Below are 14,419 nucleotides of genomic sequence, written 5' to 3' on the forward strand. Positions count from 1 at the left end.
AATATGCTTATAATCGTAGCTCAGTTTAAAAAAAAGACATTTTCTTGGAACCAATCTGATAATGTTTTGGTATCTAAAAATTGTTTCAATGAGTTATTTTCTTATTCCTTTGCCATTCCTTCCTTTGCCACACAAAGCAGGCACAGTTATGTCTGATTTTAGGAATGCTGATAATAGACAGACTTCGACTGGCAGGAAGAACTACTAACTGTGAATTTGAAAAATTGAAAATAACTCAAGGCAGTAACACTTGACAGTATTGACAGATCATAAAGCCCCTTCAGTGCTACAGGAACCCAATACTTGGCACACCACCATAACAGGTTAACCACAGATCTCGATAACAAACAGCTTCACTCAGCTGACACTTTGTGTGGCACTCGATGGAAAACAAACACAAAATTTTCATCAAACAAAAAAATAGAAGTTTATTTAATGTTCTGTACAGGAAATCAATGTGAGGAAGCACATTACAGATAAAGGTTGGTAAACAGAATGTATCACATTTTGCAATAGTTTGCACTGGACATACCAGTCTAGTTTATGAACATGTACAAAATCTTCTAAACCTGTAATGTTTCAATTTACAAAAAATATATTTCAATGTGAAACAATCATTAGTCACAAAAGTTGTAATTTATGACTGTAAAAGGGCACATCTTCATTTTGCTGTCAGCGATACCAGAAATTGGTTTATGCAGCGCCCATTCTTTGTCAGTTTAAAGCCCCAATATGATGGCAAGGAAACATGCACACATTCCATCTGCTATACTGAGTAAGGATAAACAAGAAACACCCTTTACCCACACCTGGAGCAGACAATCAGGCCTCTTATTTGCAGATAAAAAGGCCGAAAATCTGATTAAGTCCTGCTCTCCAAGATGAGCTTTCCCCGATTCAGCTGATGTCATCGCGGACTGAATTCAAGGAAATCAGGCCTAAGTTGCTCGCAACCAAGGTGGTGAGTAACTTAGCTGAATTAAAGCAGCCCTACTCCTTTCAACCCCAAATTTACTCTCCTTCCCGATTGCTGCTGCACCCTAAACCCTGATCCTCGCTTGAGCCTCCTCTCCCAACCCCCAACCCTCCCCCGCCAGACACAGCCTCTCCCAACCCATGACTAAACCCTTTCTTGATTGCTAGTGCTCCCAACCTACAAATCAGCCTCAAACTTATGACTTTCCCCCAAACACTAACATCTCCATGCCCATATAAATGCATACCATACAGTATATTTCTATACTGTTCAGATTATTCTAAGCTTTATTTTAGTAAAAATATATAGCATGCAAATATTAAAATGTATTTGAAATAGAAGTTGTTCTGAAATGTATTTACTGATTGAGAGACCTGTCCCAAGAATCAACGTGAAGATATGGTTATTCAGTAATGTCAACAGATTGTAGACATTGGTGTATTTTCTTCATGTGGCTGAACAAGGCCATGGTCCAGGCTTTCCCCCTTCCTCTCACATACCTGTAAACCAGTGTCACATAAAGCAAAATAATCAGCTTCGGAATGTGATTTGCAGGCTTTTCAAAATATTTAAGAGGCGACAATATCGATCAACCTGCCCGAACAACCTGGTGATTCTGGTATCTGGCTCCTGGTATTTGTGCTTTTAAATCCTTTTGCATAGCTGGCAGATCAGACTCATCATTACCCGAGTCCACAAATTTGCCACTGGGAACTGCCTCACAGACAGGGGCCCAAATGTCAAAAGAAGAAAGGCAGGTAACCATGACAGCTCATTACCAGCATTTCCAAATAAAATGCTGAATGAATAAGTCAGTTTGTCATTAGGTTACATATTGACACCAATACAATACTGGGCGAGGACAATATTGTGTGAATGTCCTAATTCTTTCCCCAGCATTACTCTCATTAATGGCCCATACCCATGCCAATACTTCACGCTAATGTTCCAAAGCTTAAAATACTCCCTCCAGACATTACCAAGTTGGTGGTTCAATTTCGAATTGTACTGATGATTCTTTTCCACAGTTCAAGGGGACATAAACCCTCTTTGCATCAGATGGTAAAGGTGATATTTAATCGTTTACAGTTTGATTCATATGGTAACAAGAACATTTTTCTCCCCAGCGTAAAGATTTCAAATACCCATCACCACACTTTGAATTGAACTCTTAGTGACAATGTGTCTGATATATGTAAATTGGTACATAGTGATATTATTAAATACAGGCTTGTTACTGACAACTTTATCTTCCAACCTATTGCCTACAGATATTGTATTAATAATGTATCACCATGTATGGTTATGAAAGAGGCTGATGTGTCAGTCTGCTCCATGAATTCACTGCATGTGTAAGTTGCTACTGGACAGGGGATGAGCGGATGGTTCATTAACACGGAACTTACAGTGACAGTGAGCTATACAGTGAGCACCCACCGGAGGGAGGTCTTCATCTCACAGAATGGTGATTCCATGCAAACCCTTTGCCATTAGCAAATCAGGAACATGACAAGCAGCATCCTTCAAGAAAATGCTTCGTTCTGAGGACTGGTCTGTACCTGAAATTTGGACTGACTCGTGTTCTGACCTGCCTGTCTGGTGAGTGTCTCCAGCAATTTCTGATTTTGATTCAGATTTTCACCTTCTGCAGCATTTCAGTTTTTTCCCAGAATCAGTAATTCTTCAAGTCTAGTCTGCCTGATACTCATTTTATTAAGTTCTCCTGTATGATATAATGATAGATTTAGATGAGAAAAGATGGCTGGAGTGCAGCATAAACATTGGCATGGACAGGTAGGGTAGAATTGTCTGTTGCTGTGACATATATCCTATGTAATGCTATGTAATAGAAAGGGACCCTCTGATTTTACTGCAAATAGTCTGGGTTCACAGCTTTCATGAGATAAGTGAACCAGTTATGTTGTTACTTCGTTTTAAAATCACATCCTTTATAGTATCATGCTCCATTTAGGGTTTCTAGTGCCGTGGATGTTATTAACTTCATGAACATGATTTAAGAGCACAAAATGGAAACCAAACTATGGACACACACCCTTACACGCACTGTCCACTCCAACAGTGCTGTACTCAAAGTGTTGGGCTGGAATAAGCCAGTAAATAAAACCACCAGTGTCCCACGAGTCCAGGTGCAGCCCACAATGAATACAAACTAACTGATCTCAAAATATAATACATTGTTCTTTCATTTCACAATCTCTTTGAAACAGTTTGGCAAGTGGTTGGTTAGGGAAGAATTTTGCTTGAAGTTTATTTTTAAGCATTTGGGTCAGGTTAATATGGGGAGAACTGTGCAAAGTATGTGGCTTGGTGCTAGCACAGCTAGAAAACTGGAAAATGTTGGTCAACTGTAGATTCAAGGTTTTTATTCATCAATACGCCGCATTCACACAATAGAAACGTTTTAGTACTTATCCCTACTGCAACGCACAAAACAGAAACAATACTCACTTTCTAACGTTCTGTCCAAATCAGCAATAAAGTCTTCCAGTTCCTTTGTATCTCCAAGCTTTGCTGTAAAGAATAGAACCATTTGAAGCTTTTCATTGCCTGCTCCTGAGTTGTTAATGAAAGACTTTACTTTATTAGAGGATGGTGGCTGTCGACTAAAATCTCCGAAAAATGTCCATGAAGGCTGACAGCTTATTGTAAAGAAAAAACCTCATTGTTTTGCTAACGTTCTTTAGCAAAACGAATTTGTCCCCCACACCTGGTCTGGCTAACACAATTCCAATCCTGTATTAGATGACTCCAAACTAAGATTCATGGGCTTTTTTCAAGGTTGACAACTGAGAAGGCCCAGTAAGGACCCAACTGCTGCATGAAAGGCAGAATTAAAGTAGCTACAGATGCACTAAGAATGTGTAAACATTCAGAGTCACTTGAACCTCATGCTACCAGCTTCATGCTTCTGGCTCGGACCTTGCTTGATGCCAGGGTAAAGTCCAAACAATCTGAGAAACATACATCTTTCCTGTGTGAGGCGTCTCAAATATTGCCAGGGGAAGAGGAGAATGGTCATTTCCATTGGCCGCTGGTGGCACTTTGCCCTGGGGTTAGAAATTAAAATGATTTTGGCCTTTACAACTATGGATGCAAGCTCAGTTATATTTGTGCTGCTTGCAAGCATATTGCACAGCACAATATTGCACAGCCCTTTTTTAGCTCTGAAAAAGAGCCATACGGACTCGAAACGTTAACTCTGTTTCTCTCTCCACAGATGCTGCTAGACCTGCTGAGTTTTTCCAGCATTTTCTGTTTTTATTGCAGTATTACACAACCAATTCATTGCAGGCATAACCTCAAAATGTTTCCAGCCATAAGGCACTCACTACAAGTAGCTTCAAATCATTATTAAATTATACAAGTTGCTCCACGAGACCCAGATGCTAACATTGCCACAGCTTTTTATTAAATTCTACTTCACAGAACAGAAACATTAACTCCATAGGATCCTGCAATTCTCCACAAACTAGTGTTGGCTACCCTTTCCTCCTTTGAGCAGAGCTCCCACCTGGAGCCTTCTCCTTACACCATGCTATCCTCTTAGATAACAAATGAAGAGGGATATATGACTGAGAGGAGATACCTGGGTCTCTCACTAACAAGGGAAGAACAGGCCATGACCTACAGAAAAAAAAATCAAAATCAGTTCCAAATTCCTGCAGCAGACCCCAGGAGTTCCCCCAACGCTGAGTGATTAGTGAGGACAGCAGCCAGAGAGGCTCTCATCTCTGCTAGTAGGCTACCAGGACCACAAGGGGCCTCACCATCCCTATCTGCTTCGCCATCTCCCTTTGGAGAGAATGATTTCCACTGGTCTGTGCACTTACCCATAGGGGTCAGAAAATTAATCCTGCAAGAGAAAACAACTGGGGGATAAACCACAATTTCAATTAATAATGTGTCAGGTGAGCATGTAGTGTGAAAATACATCTGACTTTCACTTATAAGAGTTATTTCTGAGTCTAACCCCTTGTGAACTGATTCATCAATTTTATATTGTATTTTCCTGTATATTGCTAGCATGCAAAGCTCAGCAGAAGCTCTGGAAATCAATGCTTGAATACTACGGGTAATCAGATAAGTGACAAGAGAAAGCAACTGTACCTTTGGAAGATGAAAGCATGGAAGCATTAAGCTTCTCGTCACTGAAGCTGAAACTGTTTCTCTGAAGTGAATCTGTACCTGTCATTAAAAAACAAAAGAACAGGAACTAACGCAAGGCAACCACTCGGGTGGAACATGTACATCAAAGAATTCAAACAGGTGAAGAAGCAGAGACTGGTTGTTATGCCACAAAAGTTCAAAACTCCACAATCTTGCCCATGTAATTAGAAAGGGTAAGGCATTTTGTTTCCATTTTGCATGCAGCAAAGGATAATTAATTTCACAGCATGTACAATAGAATCAAAAATCAAATATGATATGAACAGTAGACGGATAGGAGGCCAATGCAGATTAACAATTAACTAAGTCAACACAACATTAAAAACATGACTTAAGAATTAGGAGCAGGAGTAGGCCACTCGGCCCCTCAAGCCTGCTCTGCCATTCACTAAGATCATGGATGACCTGACTGTAACCTCAACCCTACATTCCTGCCTACCCCCGATAACCTTTCACCCCCTTGTTAATCAAGAATCTATCTAGCTCTGCCTTAAAATTATTCAAAAACTCTGTCTGCTTCCACACTCTTTTGAAGAGAGGTCCACAGACATTGAACTATGCAGGGCAAATAGAAGTATACAAGGTAGAGGAGGTAGTGGTCAGCAACATTGATGTACAGGAGGCAGTGCAGAATAGAGACACGAGGATGATCCCTTGTGTCAAGTTTGATTTGTAAGGAAAGGCTGGAGAAACCTTCGCTTGAAAAGGATGTCAGAGAAGAGGTCTTACAGACAAGATAGTCAGCAGAGTGGAATAGCATGTTACTTGGAGGAAGTGGGTACACCAATCTAAATTAATAAAGTCAATTTAGAGTTGATTTTTAGAAATACTTCTCCTAGTCTGAAGACAGTAAGCAACTGGCTTCTATATGGAGTAAGGGGAGACACGAATCCTGGAATAATTTAAGAAACAGATGCTTCGCTGGGATGGCAAAGATTTTAGGGTTCAGATGGGCTTGATCACCTTCCTCATCCATAGCTATCTTGTGATCCTGTATACACCATCAGTCTGAAACGGTTGCATCAAGGAAGGAGATTATGTCAGGTATGATCTTTAATCAAAATTCTACCTGATCCAATCCTACACAATACAATGGCCAGTTGTATCAATTCTGGCCTTGCTGTAAAGATTGGGGACCCTTCACCACATTAGAGGCACCCTCCTCTGTATTCAATACTTACTGTCTGAATCACTAATGCCACCATCACTGATGCTTGTGCTGTTCCGCCTTTTCATGCATCTTAAGTGTTCGTCATATCTGAAATGTCTCTTGTTTAGAGGGGAGGTGAAATCCTCAATCACTGCATTAAATTCACATAGGACAGCACTCAGATCTTCCTCCTCCATCCGTGCTGCAATACAAAACAAGACTTAGGTGTCAAGTATAACCATGGGTATGGTGCCCACAGGAAGTCTCATATTAGCAAAGCAGCTGACGTCCTTGTGCATATACCAAATGTACTCATCCCTCCCCCAGCCTCCGCCCCACCACCACCCGGCAATGCAATGATAACAGAATGATAAACTGCAAATATGACAAACTTGAAACAAATGCAGAAATTATGCAGATAGCCAGCAGCCTTTAAAAGAGGCAAGGTAAGGAAATCCCTCAGGTGCAACTCATTGACCAGTGGTCTGCACCTCAAATATTAATCTATCAATCTCTTACTCCTCAAACAACTTGGCACTCTTACTTCTAAATCAAAAGTTTGAGAGTTCAAATCCCACTCTATGGCCTGAACATATAATTTAAGGGAATATTCCAGTGCAGTGCAGAGGGAATGGTGCTGAGAGGGTTTATTTTACAGATGAGATGTTAAATTATGTCCCAACCATGGACACAAAAGATCTCACAGCATTAACCTGCCCTCTCTCATAAGAGGAATATCCCTTCCCCAAGCATTAACCTATTCTCTCTCTACTTTCAGGATCATCTCTTCCCCAACCATTAACCCATTCTCTCTCTCCTTTCACGATCATCTCTTCCCCAAACATTAACCCATTCTCTCTCTCTCCTTTCACGATCATCTCTTCCCCAAGCATTAACCCATTCTCTCTCTCCTTTCACGACCATCTCTTCCCCAAACATTAACCCATTCTCTCTCTCCTTTCACGATCATCTCTTCCCCAAGCATTAACTATTTTCTCTCTCTCCTTTCAGGAACATCTCTTCCCCAGACATTAATCCATCCATTTTCTCCTCTAACACTAACCTGCTCGTTACCTATGTACAGGAGCAACTTAAACACCAGCCTATTCCCCGCTAACTCAAGGGTCTATACCCCAAACATTATGCAGTCCTTTCACAGTGGAAACATTGCCCGATCTCCTGTGTTATTTACAGCGGTTCCCCACAGCAATAGGTTGCCACCAGGCGGTGATGGAGCAGCAGTAACCGGCAGGGTGTCAGGCACAGGGAGAGTCCTGCTCAGGTTGTCCGCACATGGCACTCGACACATTTACTTACATCTCGCTGCATTTCTGCCCTGGTGCGACTTCATCTGAGCGGCCCCGCTGGTGGTGCTGTGAGGAGCTGGAGTGTTCAGCACTGACACGGCTGCTGGGATCCTCAGCAACTCTCTGCCCGCCTCCTGCAGTCTCACCCGCTTTTATAGATGAGCGGCCGCCTCCCAGCGTCAGCCAGGGGTTTCCCCCCTTCGCCAGTGACGGAGGGGAGGGATTTCCCTTTCGACTTCTCCTACCTGCTGCTGCCCATCTGAGCTTGAAGCTGCCATCAGTGTCTCACATTCCCCTCAGGGACTACTGCCAACGGACTGTACACACCCTCAACAGCTCATGTCCACAGCTGACAATACAAACAAGATAGTGTAACGCTGCACAGCTTTATGGCCGGCTGCTGCTGAACTAACACCAATATAACAACTATGGAGACTGAACAGATTGGAACTCTGTTCTCCAGCAAAGTGAAGCCTGCCAGGTGACCTGATGGGATGTTTAAAATTACGAAGGGGTTTCGTAGAGCAGAAAAGATGGTTCCACTTTTGGGGAAGTCCAAAACTCGGAAGCATAAATGTAAATATAAAATAATCATTAACAAATTCAGTAAGCAATTCTAACTTCTTGACACGGAGTGGTTGAGCCGATGAGCATTTACTTGAAGGATAAAGTGACAGGACATGCTGATAGGGTAAGGTGAAGCATGGTGAAAGACACCTGGAGCAGAGAAACCTGAAGCAGAGACACTGACATAGGTCTGCTGGGCTGAATCACCTGTCTATATGCTGTAAAATTCTATTTAATTGTATGGTGGATCTACATAAAAAACCTTATTTATTCTTTATCTGAGAACTGCTCCAAGAATTGAAGTGGATAACAGAGAGATTTCTATTTGTATTAACTATTAATAGTTGAGGTTCACAAGAAGTAACAAGGGCATGGAAATGAGGCTCAAGAAATTTGGAACACCCCCAACTACCTCATTCCCATGTCAATGTTTTTATTTTATTTGTTCATTCGCTGGCTGATCCAGCATTTATTGTCCATCCCTAGTTGCCCTTGAGAAGGTGGTGGTGAGCTGCCTTCTTGAACTGCTGCAGTCCATGTGGTATAGGTGTAGGGAGGGAGTTCCAGGGTTTTAACGCAGCGACAGTGAAGGAACGGCGATATATTTCCAAGTCAGGTTGGTGAGTGATTTGGAGTGGAACTCTCAGGTGGTGGTGTTCCCATCTATCTGCTACCCTTGTCCTTTCAGGTGGTAGAAGTCATACAGGCTGTCAAGCCTGCTTTGTCATTCAGTATGATCATGGCTGATCATGGACTTCAACACCACTTTCCCATCCACTCCCCATACCCCTTGATTTACTGAGAAACCAAAAACCTTGGTGAGTTCCTTCAGTGCATATTGTATATGGTACACACTGCTACTACTAGGTATCTATGGTGGAGAGAGTGAATGGCATGCTGATCAAGTGGGCTGCTTTGTCCTGGATGTTGTGTAGCTTCCTGAGTGTTGTTGGAGCTGCACTCATCCAGGCAAATGAAGAGTATTCCATCGCACTCCTGGCTTGTGCCTTGTAGACGGTGGACAGGCTTTGGGGAGTCAGGAGGTGAGTTACTCACTACAGGATTCCTCGCCTGTATTTGTAGCCACAGTATTTATGTAGCTAGTTCAGTTCAGTTTCTGGTCAATGGTAACCCCCAAGATAATAGTTCAAATAGTTGGGGATTCAGCGATGGTAATGCCATTAAATGCCATGGGGAGATTGGTAGATTTTCCCTTGTTGGAGATGGTCCTTGCCTGGCACTTGTGCGTTTCAAATGTTACTTGCCACTTGTCAGCCTAAGCCTGGATATTGTCCAGGTCTTGCTGCATTTGGACATGGACTGCTTCAGTATCTGAGGAGTCACAAATGGTGCTGAACATTGTGCGATTACCCACAAGCATTCTGACTTCTGACCTTATGAAGGAAGGAAGGTCATTGATGAAGCTGCTAAAGATGTTTGGGCCTAGGATACTACCCTGAGGAACTCCTGCTTTGGGGCTCAGCAGTTGAGTACTCACTGCAGAACACCCAGCCTTTGATCTGCTCTTGTAGCCACTGTATTTATATGGCTGGTCCAGTTATGTTCCTGATAAATGTTAACCCCAAATATCAAGGGGTGATGATTAGATTTTATCTTGTAGGAGATGGTCATTGCCTGGCACTTTTGTGACACAACCTTTACTTGCTCCACTCCAAGCTACACACTGCCCTGACTTGGAACCATATCGCTGTTCCTTCACCATCACTGGATCAAAATCCTGGAACTCCTAATAGCACTATGGGTGTACCTACACCTTGTCAAGGGTAATTAGGGATAGAAAACGATTGTTGCCTAGCCAGCAATGCCCACATCCATGAAAGTTTTAAAAAATCTTCTCCAGCCCTACTCCTTGGGCAGTTTCAACTGAAGCAGTAAAGCCAAGAAGAGCTTTCACTGAGGTTTCTCAAATGATGAAGTGGATAGGGAATCCTATATCATTTGAACTGAGGAGGCCTTCCAGGGGTGCCAACACTTTAAAAAGATCATTGAGTGAAGAGAGAGGTCAGGGGAAATTTCTTTGGAGTTGTTTGGGGCTTGGAGTGCTTTCCTTATGCAGGCTGCTCTTTGACTATGACAAGCACCACTACATTAATCATAAAGTTCCAAGAATGTTTGTTGCCTCAATGGTTTAGAGTCTGACAGGCAGGTTAAAGCTGCTTGTTAACTAAGTTCCTGCCATTCCAGGTATCAAACTGTTGGATGAAGCCCAGTAACAGATACATCAAAGCCTTGTGGGATCATTAGAAAGAGTCCTCCTTTCAAACCAGCTGGTTCTGAGATGCTTGTATGAAAATCTGCAGAGATTAACTTCAGTCAAGGTGCTGTTTTGCAAATCACTGAAACTTTGAGCTAGGACAAACAAGGAATCTTCCGCAAAGGCATTTATTTTTCACATTCAATCAACATTTTGCACAGTATATAACTGTCCTAATTCTTAATGTGAAAAAGCAATTTCAATCTTGCCATGGAATTGCTGGGATCCTTGAAATAGATACAATGTGACTGTGTTTGAACAGAAAGGGCTGGCCCACCAAGAGCAGCAAATTTGGCAGTGATTATATAGAGACATGTTGCAAATCCCGAATTTCAGCCTTGCAAAGTCCCTGTGGCCTAAGGGATAAGGCAATGGCCTTCTAAGTCATGGATTGTGGGTTTAAGTCCCAGTTGCTATAAAGTAGGTTTTGGCCTTAAACAATGCAAACCCATCGCCACTGTACATTCCCCTCGAATGTGAGTCAGGTATGTTTCTTTTCAGAACTGTGGTATCAGGAATTGATACAGCACAGAAGGAGGCAAGCTCTATACATTGTACCTGTCTTTGGCACTGTTGTGGAGCTATCAAATTGGTACCTCTTCTCTGTTCTTTCCCTGTGACCCTGTAGGCTATGTCTGCAGTGTTTTAACCAATTCCCTGTTGATTGTTACTGTTAATCTCCTTCCACCAGCCTTTGTGGTTCAGGTTACAAAAACTTGCTACCTTTGAGATCCTGCTCTTTAATTCCTCCCGAATCTCTGATTGCGATTTCTTAACACTTCTCCACATGTTAGTAGTTTCCACTTCAACTACAACTTCCCCCTTCTAAATATTTTATAGCCTCTCAGTGATGTCTTTAACAACCAATCCTGACAGTTCCTGTCAGCTTCACCTCCAGGACATGGAAGTGACGGAATGATGTGTCTGATGATGATCAACATCATTGTCCTGTGCTTTTTCGAATGCTTGCAAATCTCTGATGCCCTGGGCCCAACAACAGCTGTTACCAAATATCACAGTCCATTATAAGTGAGAGCACATATCCAGCAGTAGAAAACTAAGCAAAGTAGTGGTGCATGTTGAAGTCAAAGGGCAGCTTGCTTAATGAAACTTTATAAATTATCTCCCAATGATAGGCAGTGAAGTGCACAAGAAGGTAAAATATATCATTGAGCAAACAGCTTCAGGAAATCCAATATCTTCAAATTGCTATCAATCATCACTAAAGTGTTTGGAATTGACAGATAAGCTGCAGAAAATGAAGTGAGTGGCTGCAGGAACAGGAGGAATTTAAAAAGAATCTAGAGCAAGCATCAAGTGCATATAAGATGATGTTGTGTTCCTGTAGCCTAATGGATAAGGCATTGCCTTCAAGAGGCAGATGTTTGTCAGGTTAAGTCCCACCTGGGATGAGATTAATCTTTATTCTCTGTCCTCATTGTGAAACACACAGAAATCAAGTCACTTCAGTCATGTTGCTGTCTTGTAAATGACTGAACTTTGAGCCAGAGTAAGGAAAGAAACCTCTATAATGCCATTTGTTTTTTACATTCCATCAACATTTTGCCCAGTAATCAACTGTACTAATCGCTGATAGACAACAGCAAGTCTGACCCTGTCATGTTATTGCTGGGATCTTTGGCATTAAACAATGTGATTGTATGTGAAAAAAAAATTTGGCTCACTAAAAAAAGATTCAAATGTGATATTGATTACAAAGAGACAAAGTACTTAAGCTTATAGCCCTAGTGGCCTAATGGATAAGGCACTGGCCTCCTAAGCCAGGGATTGTGGGTTCAAGTCCCATCTGGGGTGAAGTAAATTTTTCCTTGAAACACTTTTGATATTCTGTCACAGGGATGTTCCCTTTTAACTATACAACAAATCCCGGCAGTTCCTTTTGGCACCCTTCTCAGTCTGTTATTAACATTGCAGTTTCACAAATCAACACAATATTTCTACCAAATCCCTGTACCATCACAGTACTTAGGGAACAATGTCACCTGTATTTTCCAGGCAAATACTGTCCCTTTAACTCCTGTCTTCAGTATAAATATCCAGCCAGAGTTGCTCCCTTGAAATATAGACACAAATTACAATTCATGTATAAATCACACCAACAGATTCACATGTGAAACACACAGCACACTCTCCCTCAAAGTGGGAACAATTCTAGTTTCAATTACCACCTGGAAAATGCTCAACAAATGTACCACACAGACCAGCCAGCTGCCAGGATCAGTCCTTTTTTTATTCACTCAAGGCCAGATTTATTGCCCACCCCTAATTGCCCTTCAAAGTGAGCTGACCCACCTTCTGAAACCGTTGCAGTTCATGTGGCGTAAGCAGATCCACAGTGCTGTTTGGGAGGGAGATCCAGGGTTTTGCCTCAGTGGCAACGGAGGTATGGTGATACATTTTCAAGTCAGGATGGTGTGTGACTTGGATGGGAACTTGAAGGTGGTGGTGTTCCCATGCATTTGCTACTCTTGTCCTTCTAGGTGCCTGAGGTTATAAGATGCCTTGTCGAATTGCTGCAATGCATGGTGTGCCAATTGTGGAGGGAGGGAATATTTAAGGTAATGAATGGGGTGCCAATCAAACTGATGATTGGCCTTCAACAATCACAACCATTTCCCTTGTTCTAGGTTTGACTCCAACCAGTGGAGAGGTTTCACTCTGATTCCTGTGGATTCTAATTCTCCTTGAGGCCATATTCGGTTCAAGATGATGTTCAAGTCAGTCACTCTCACTTTCCCTCTGGAATTCAGCTCTTTTGTCCCTGTTTGGACCAAGGCTGTAATCAGGTCTGGGAGTTCAATGATCCTGGTTATTAGATAGCAAAAGCCACTTGATAGCAATGTCGACAACACCTCCAACACTTGGTTGATGATCGAGAGCAGACTGATAGCAGTAACTGACCAAGTTGAATTTGACTTGGTTTTTGTAGGGGATAGGACATACCTGGGCACTTTTTCACTTTGTCGGAGCGATGCCCATGTTGTAGCAGCACTGGAACAGCCTGGCTAGAGGTGTGGCTAGTTCTAAAACACAAGTCTTCAGTACTACAGCCAAGATATTCTTGGCATCCACAGCCTTTCCTGTATCCAGTGCACTCAGCTGTTTCTTGATGTTACACGCAGTGAATTTAAATTGCTGCAGATTGGCTTCTGTGATGCTGGGGACCTAATTGAGAGGCTGAGATGGAGAATCCACTAAATACTTCTGGCTTAAAATGGTTACAAATGCTTCTGTCTTGTCTTTTGCACTGAGATTTGGGCTTCCCCATCATTGAGGATGTTTGTGGAGTTTCCTCCTCATGTTAGTTGTTTAATGGTTCATTATCATTCATAACTGGATGTGAAAGGACCTCAAATTTTTGATATGATCTGTTAGTTGTCAGGTCAATTAGTTCTGTCTATAGCATGTTGATTCCACAGTTTAGCATGTATGCAGACCTGGATTGTAGCTTCACTGGGTTGGCACCACATTTTCAAGTATCCCTGGTGCTGCTTTTTTCATGCTCTCCAACACTCCTCATTGAACCAGGGTTAGTGCCCTTGATTCATGGTAGAGCGAAGGATTTGCTGGGCCATGAGGTTACAGAATGTGGTGGAGTAAAATTATGTGACTGCTGATGGTTCATAACGCCTTATGGATGTCCCGTTTTGAGCTGCTGGATCTGTTAAGCCAATCCCATTTAGCACAATGAGCATGGCCTCAGAGTGACAAGAATGTTGTCTCCACAAAGTCTGTGCTCACTCCTGCCAATACCACTAGGAACAGATGCATTTGCAACAAGCAGATTGGCAAGAAGTCCAATAGGCTTTTCCCGTCTTGTTGGTTCTCTCACCATCTCTTGCAGGCTTAGTCTGGCAGGTATGTCCTTCAGGAAACAGCCAGCTCGGTCAGTAGTGGTGTTACCGAGTCACTCTTGTTGATGGACATGCTGCACC

At 42.4% G+C, this 14,419-nt stretch overlaps 1 protein-coding gene and 1 non-coding gene across 2 annotated transcripts; one reads left to right on the plus strand and one right to left on the minus strand.

Moving 5' to 3' along the window:
* Window positions 1-402: 402 nt before the first annotated feature.
* On the minus strand, window positions 403-7,746 carry rgcc (regulator of cell cycle). The gene is made up of 5 exons (XM_041211508.1): window positions 7,632-7,746; window positions 6,346-6,516; window positions 5,105-5,182; window positions 3,446-3,508; window positions 403-1,476 (listed from the first exon to the last, which is right to left on the minus strand). The coding sequence occupies exons 1-5, from the start codon at window positions 7,663-7,665 to the stop codon at window positions 1,469-1,471; spliced, it is 354 nt and encodes a 117-aa protein (XP_041067442.1). The 5' UTR covers window positions 7,666-7,746; the 3' UTR covers window positions 403-1,468.
* Window positions 7,747-12,205: 4,459 nt separating this feature from the next.
* Window positions 12,206-12,278, plus strand: trnar-ccu. The gene has a single exon. It is a non-coding gene; the product is annotated as a tRNA-Arg (tRNA).
* The last annotated feature ends 2,141 nt before the right edge of the window (window positions 12,279-14,419 follow it).

This window comes from Carcharodon carcharias, chromosome 18 (genome assembly GCF_017639515.1).
Source record: "Carcharodon carcharias isolate sCarCar2 chromosome 18, sCarCar2.pri, whole genome shotgun sequence".
Classification (NCBI taxonomy): Eukaryota; Metazoa; Chordata; class Chondrichthyes; order Lamniformes; family Lamnidae; genus Carcharodon; species Carcharodon carcharias.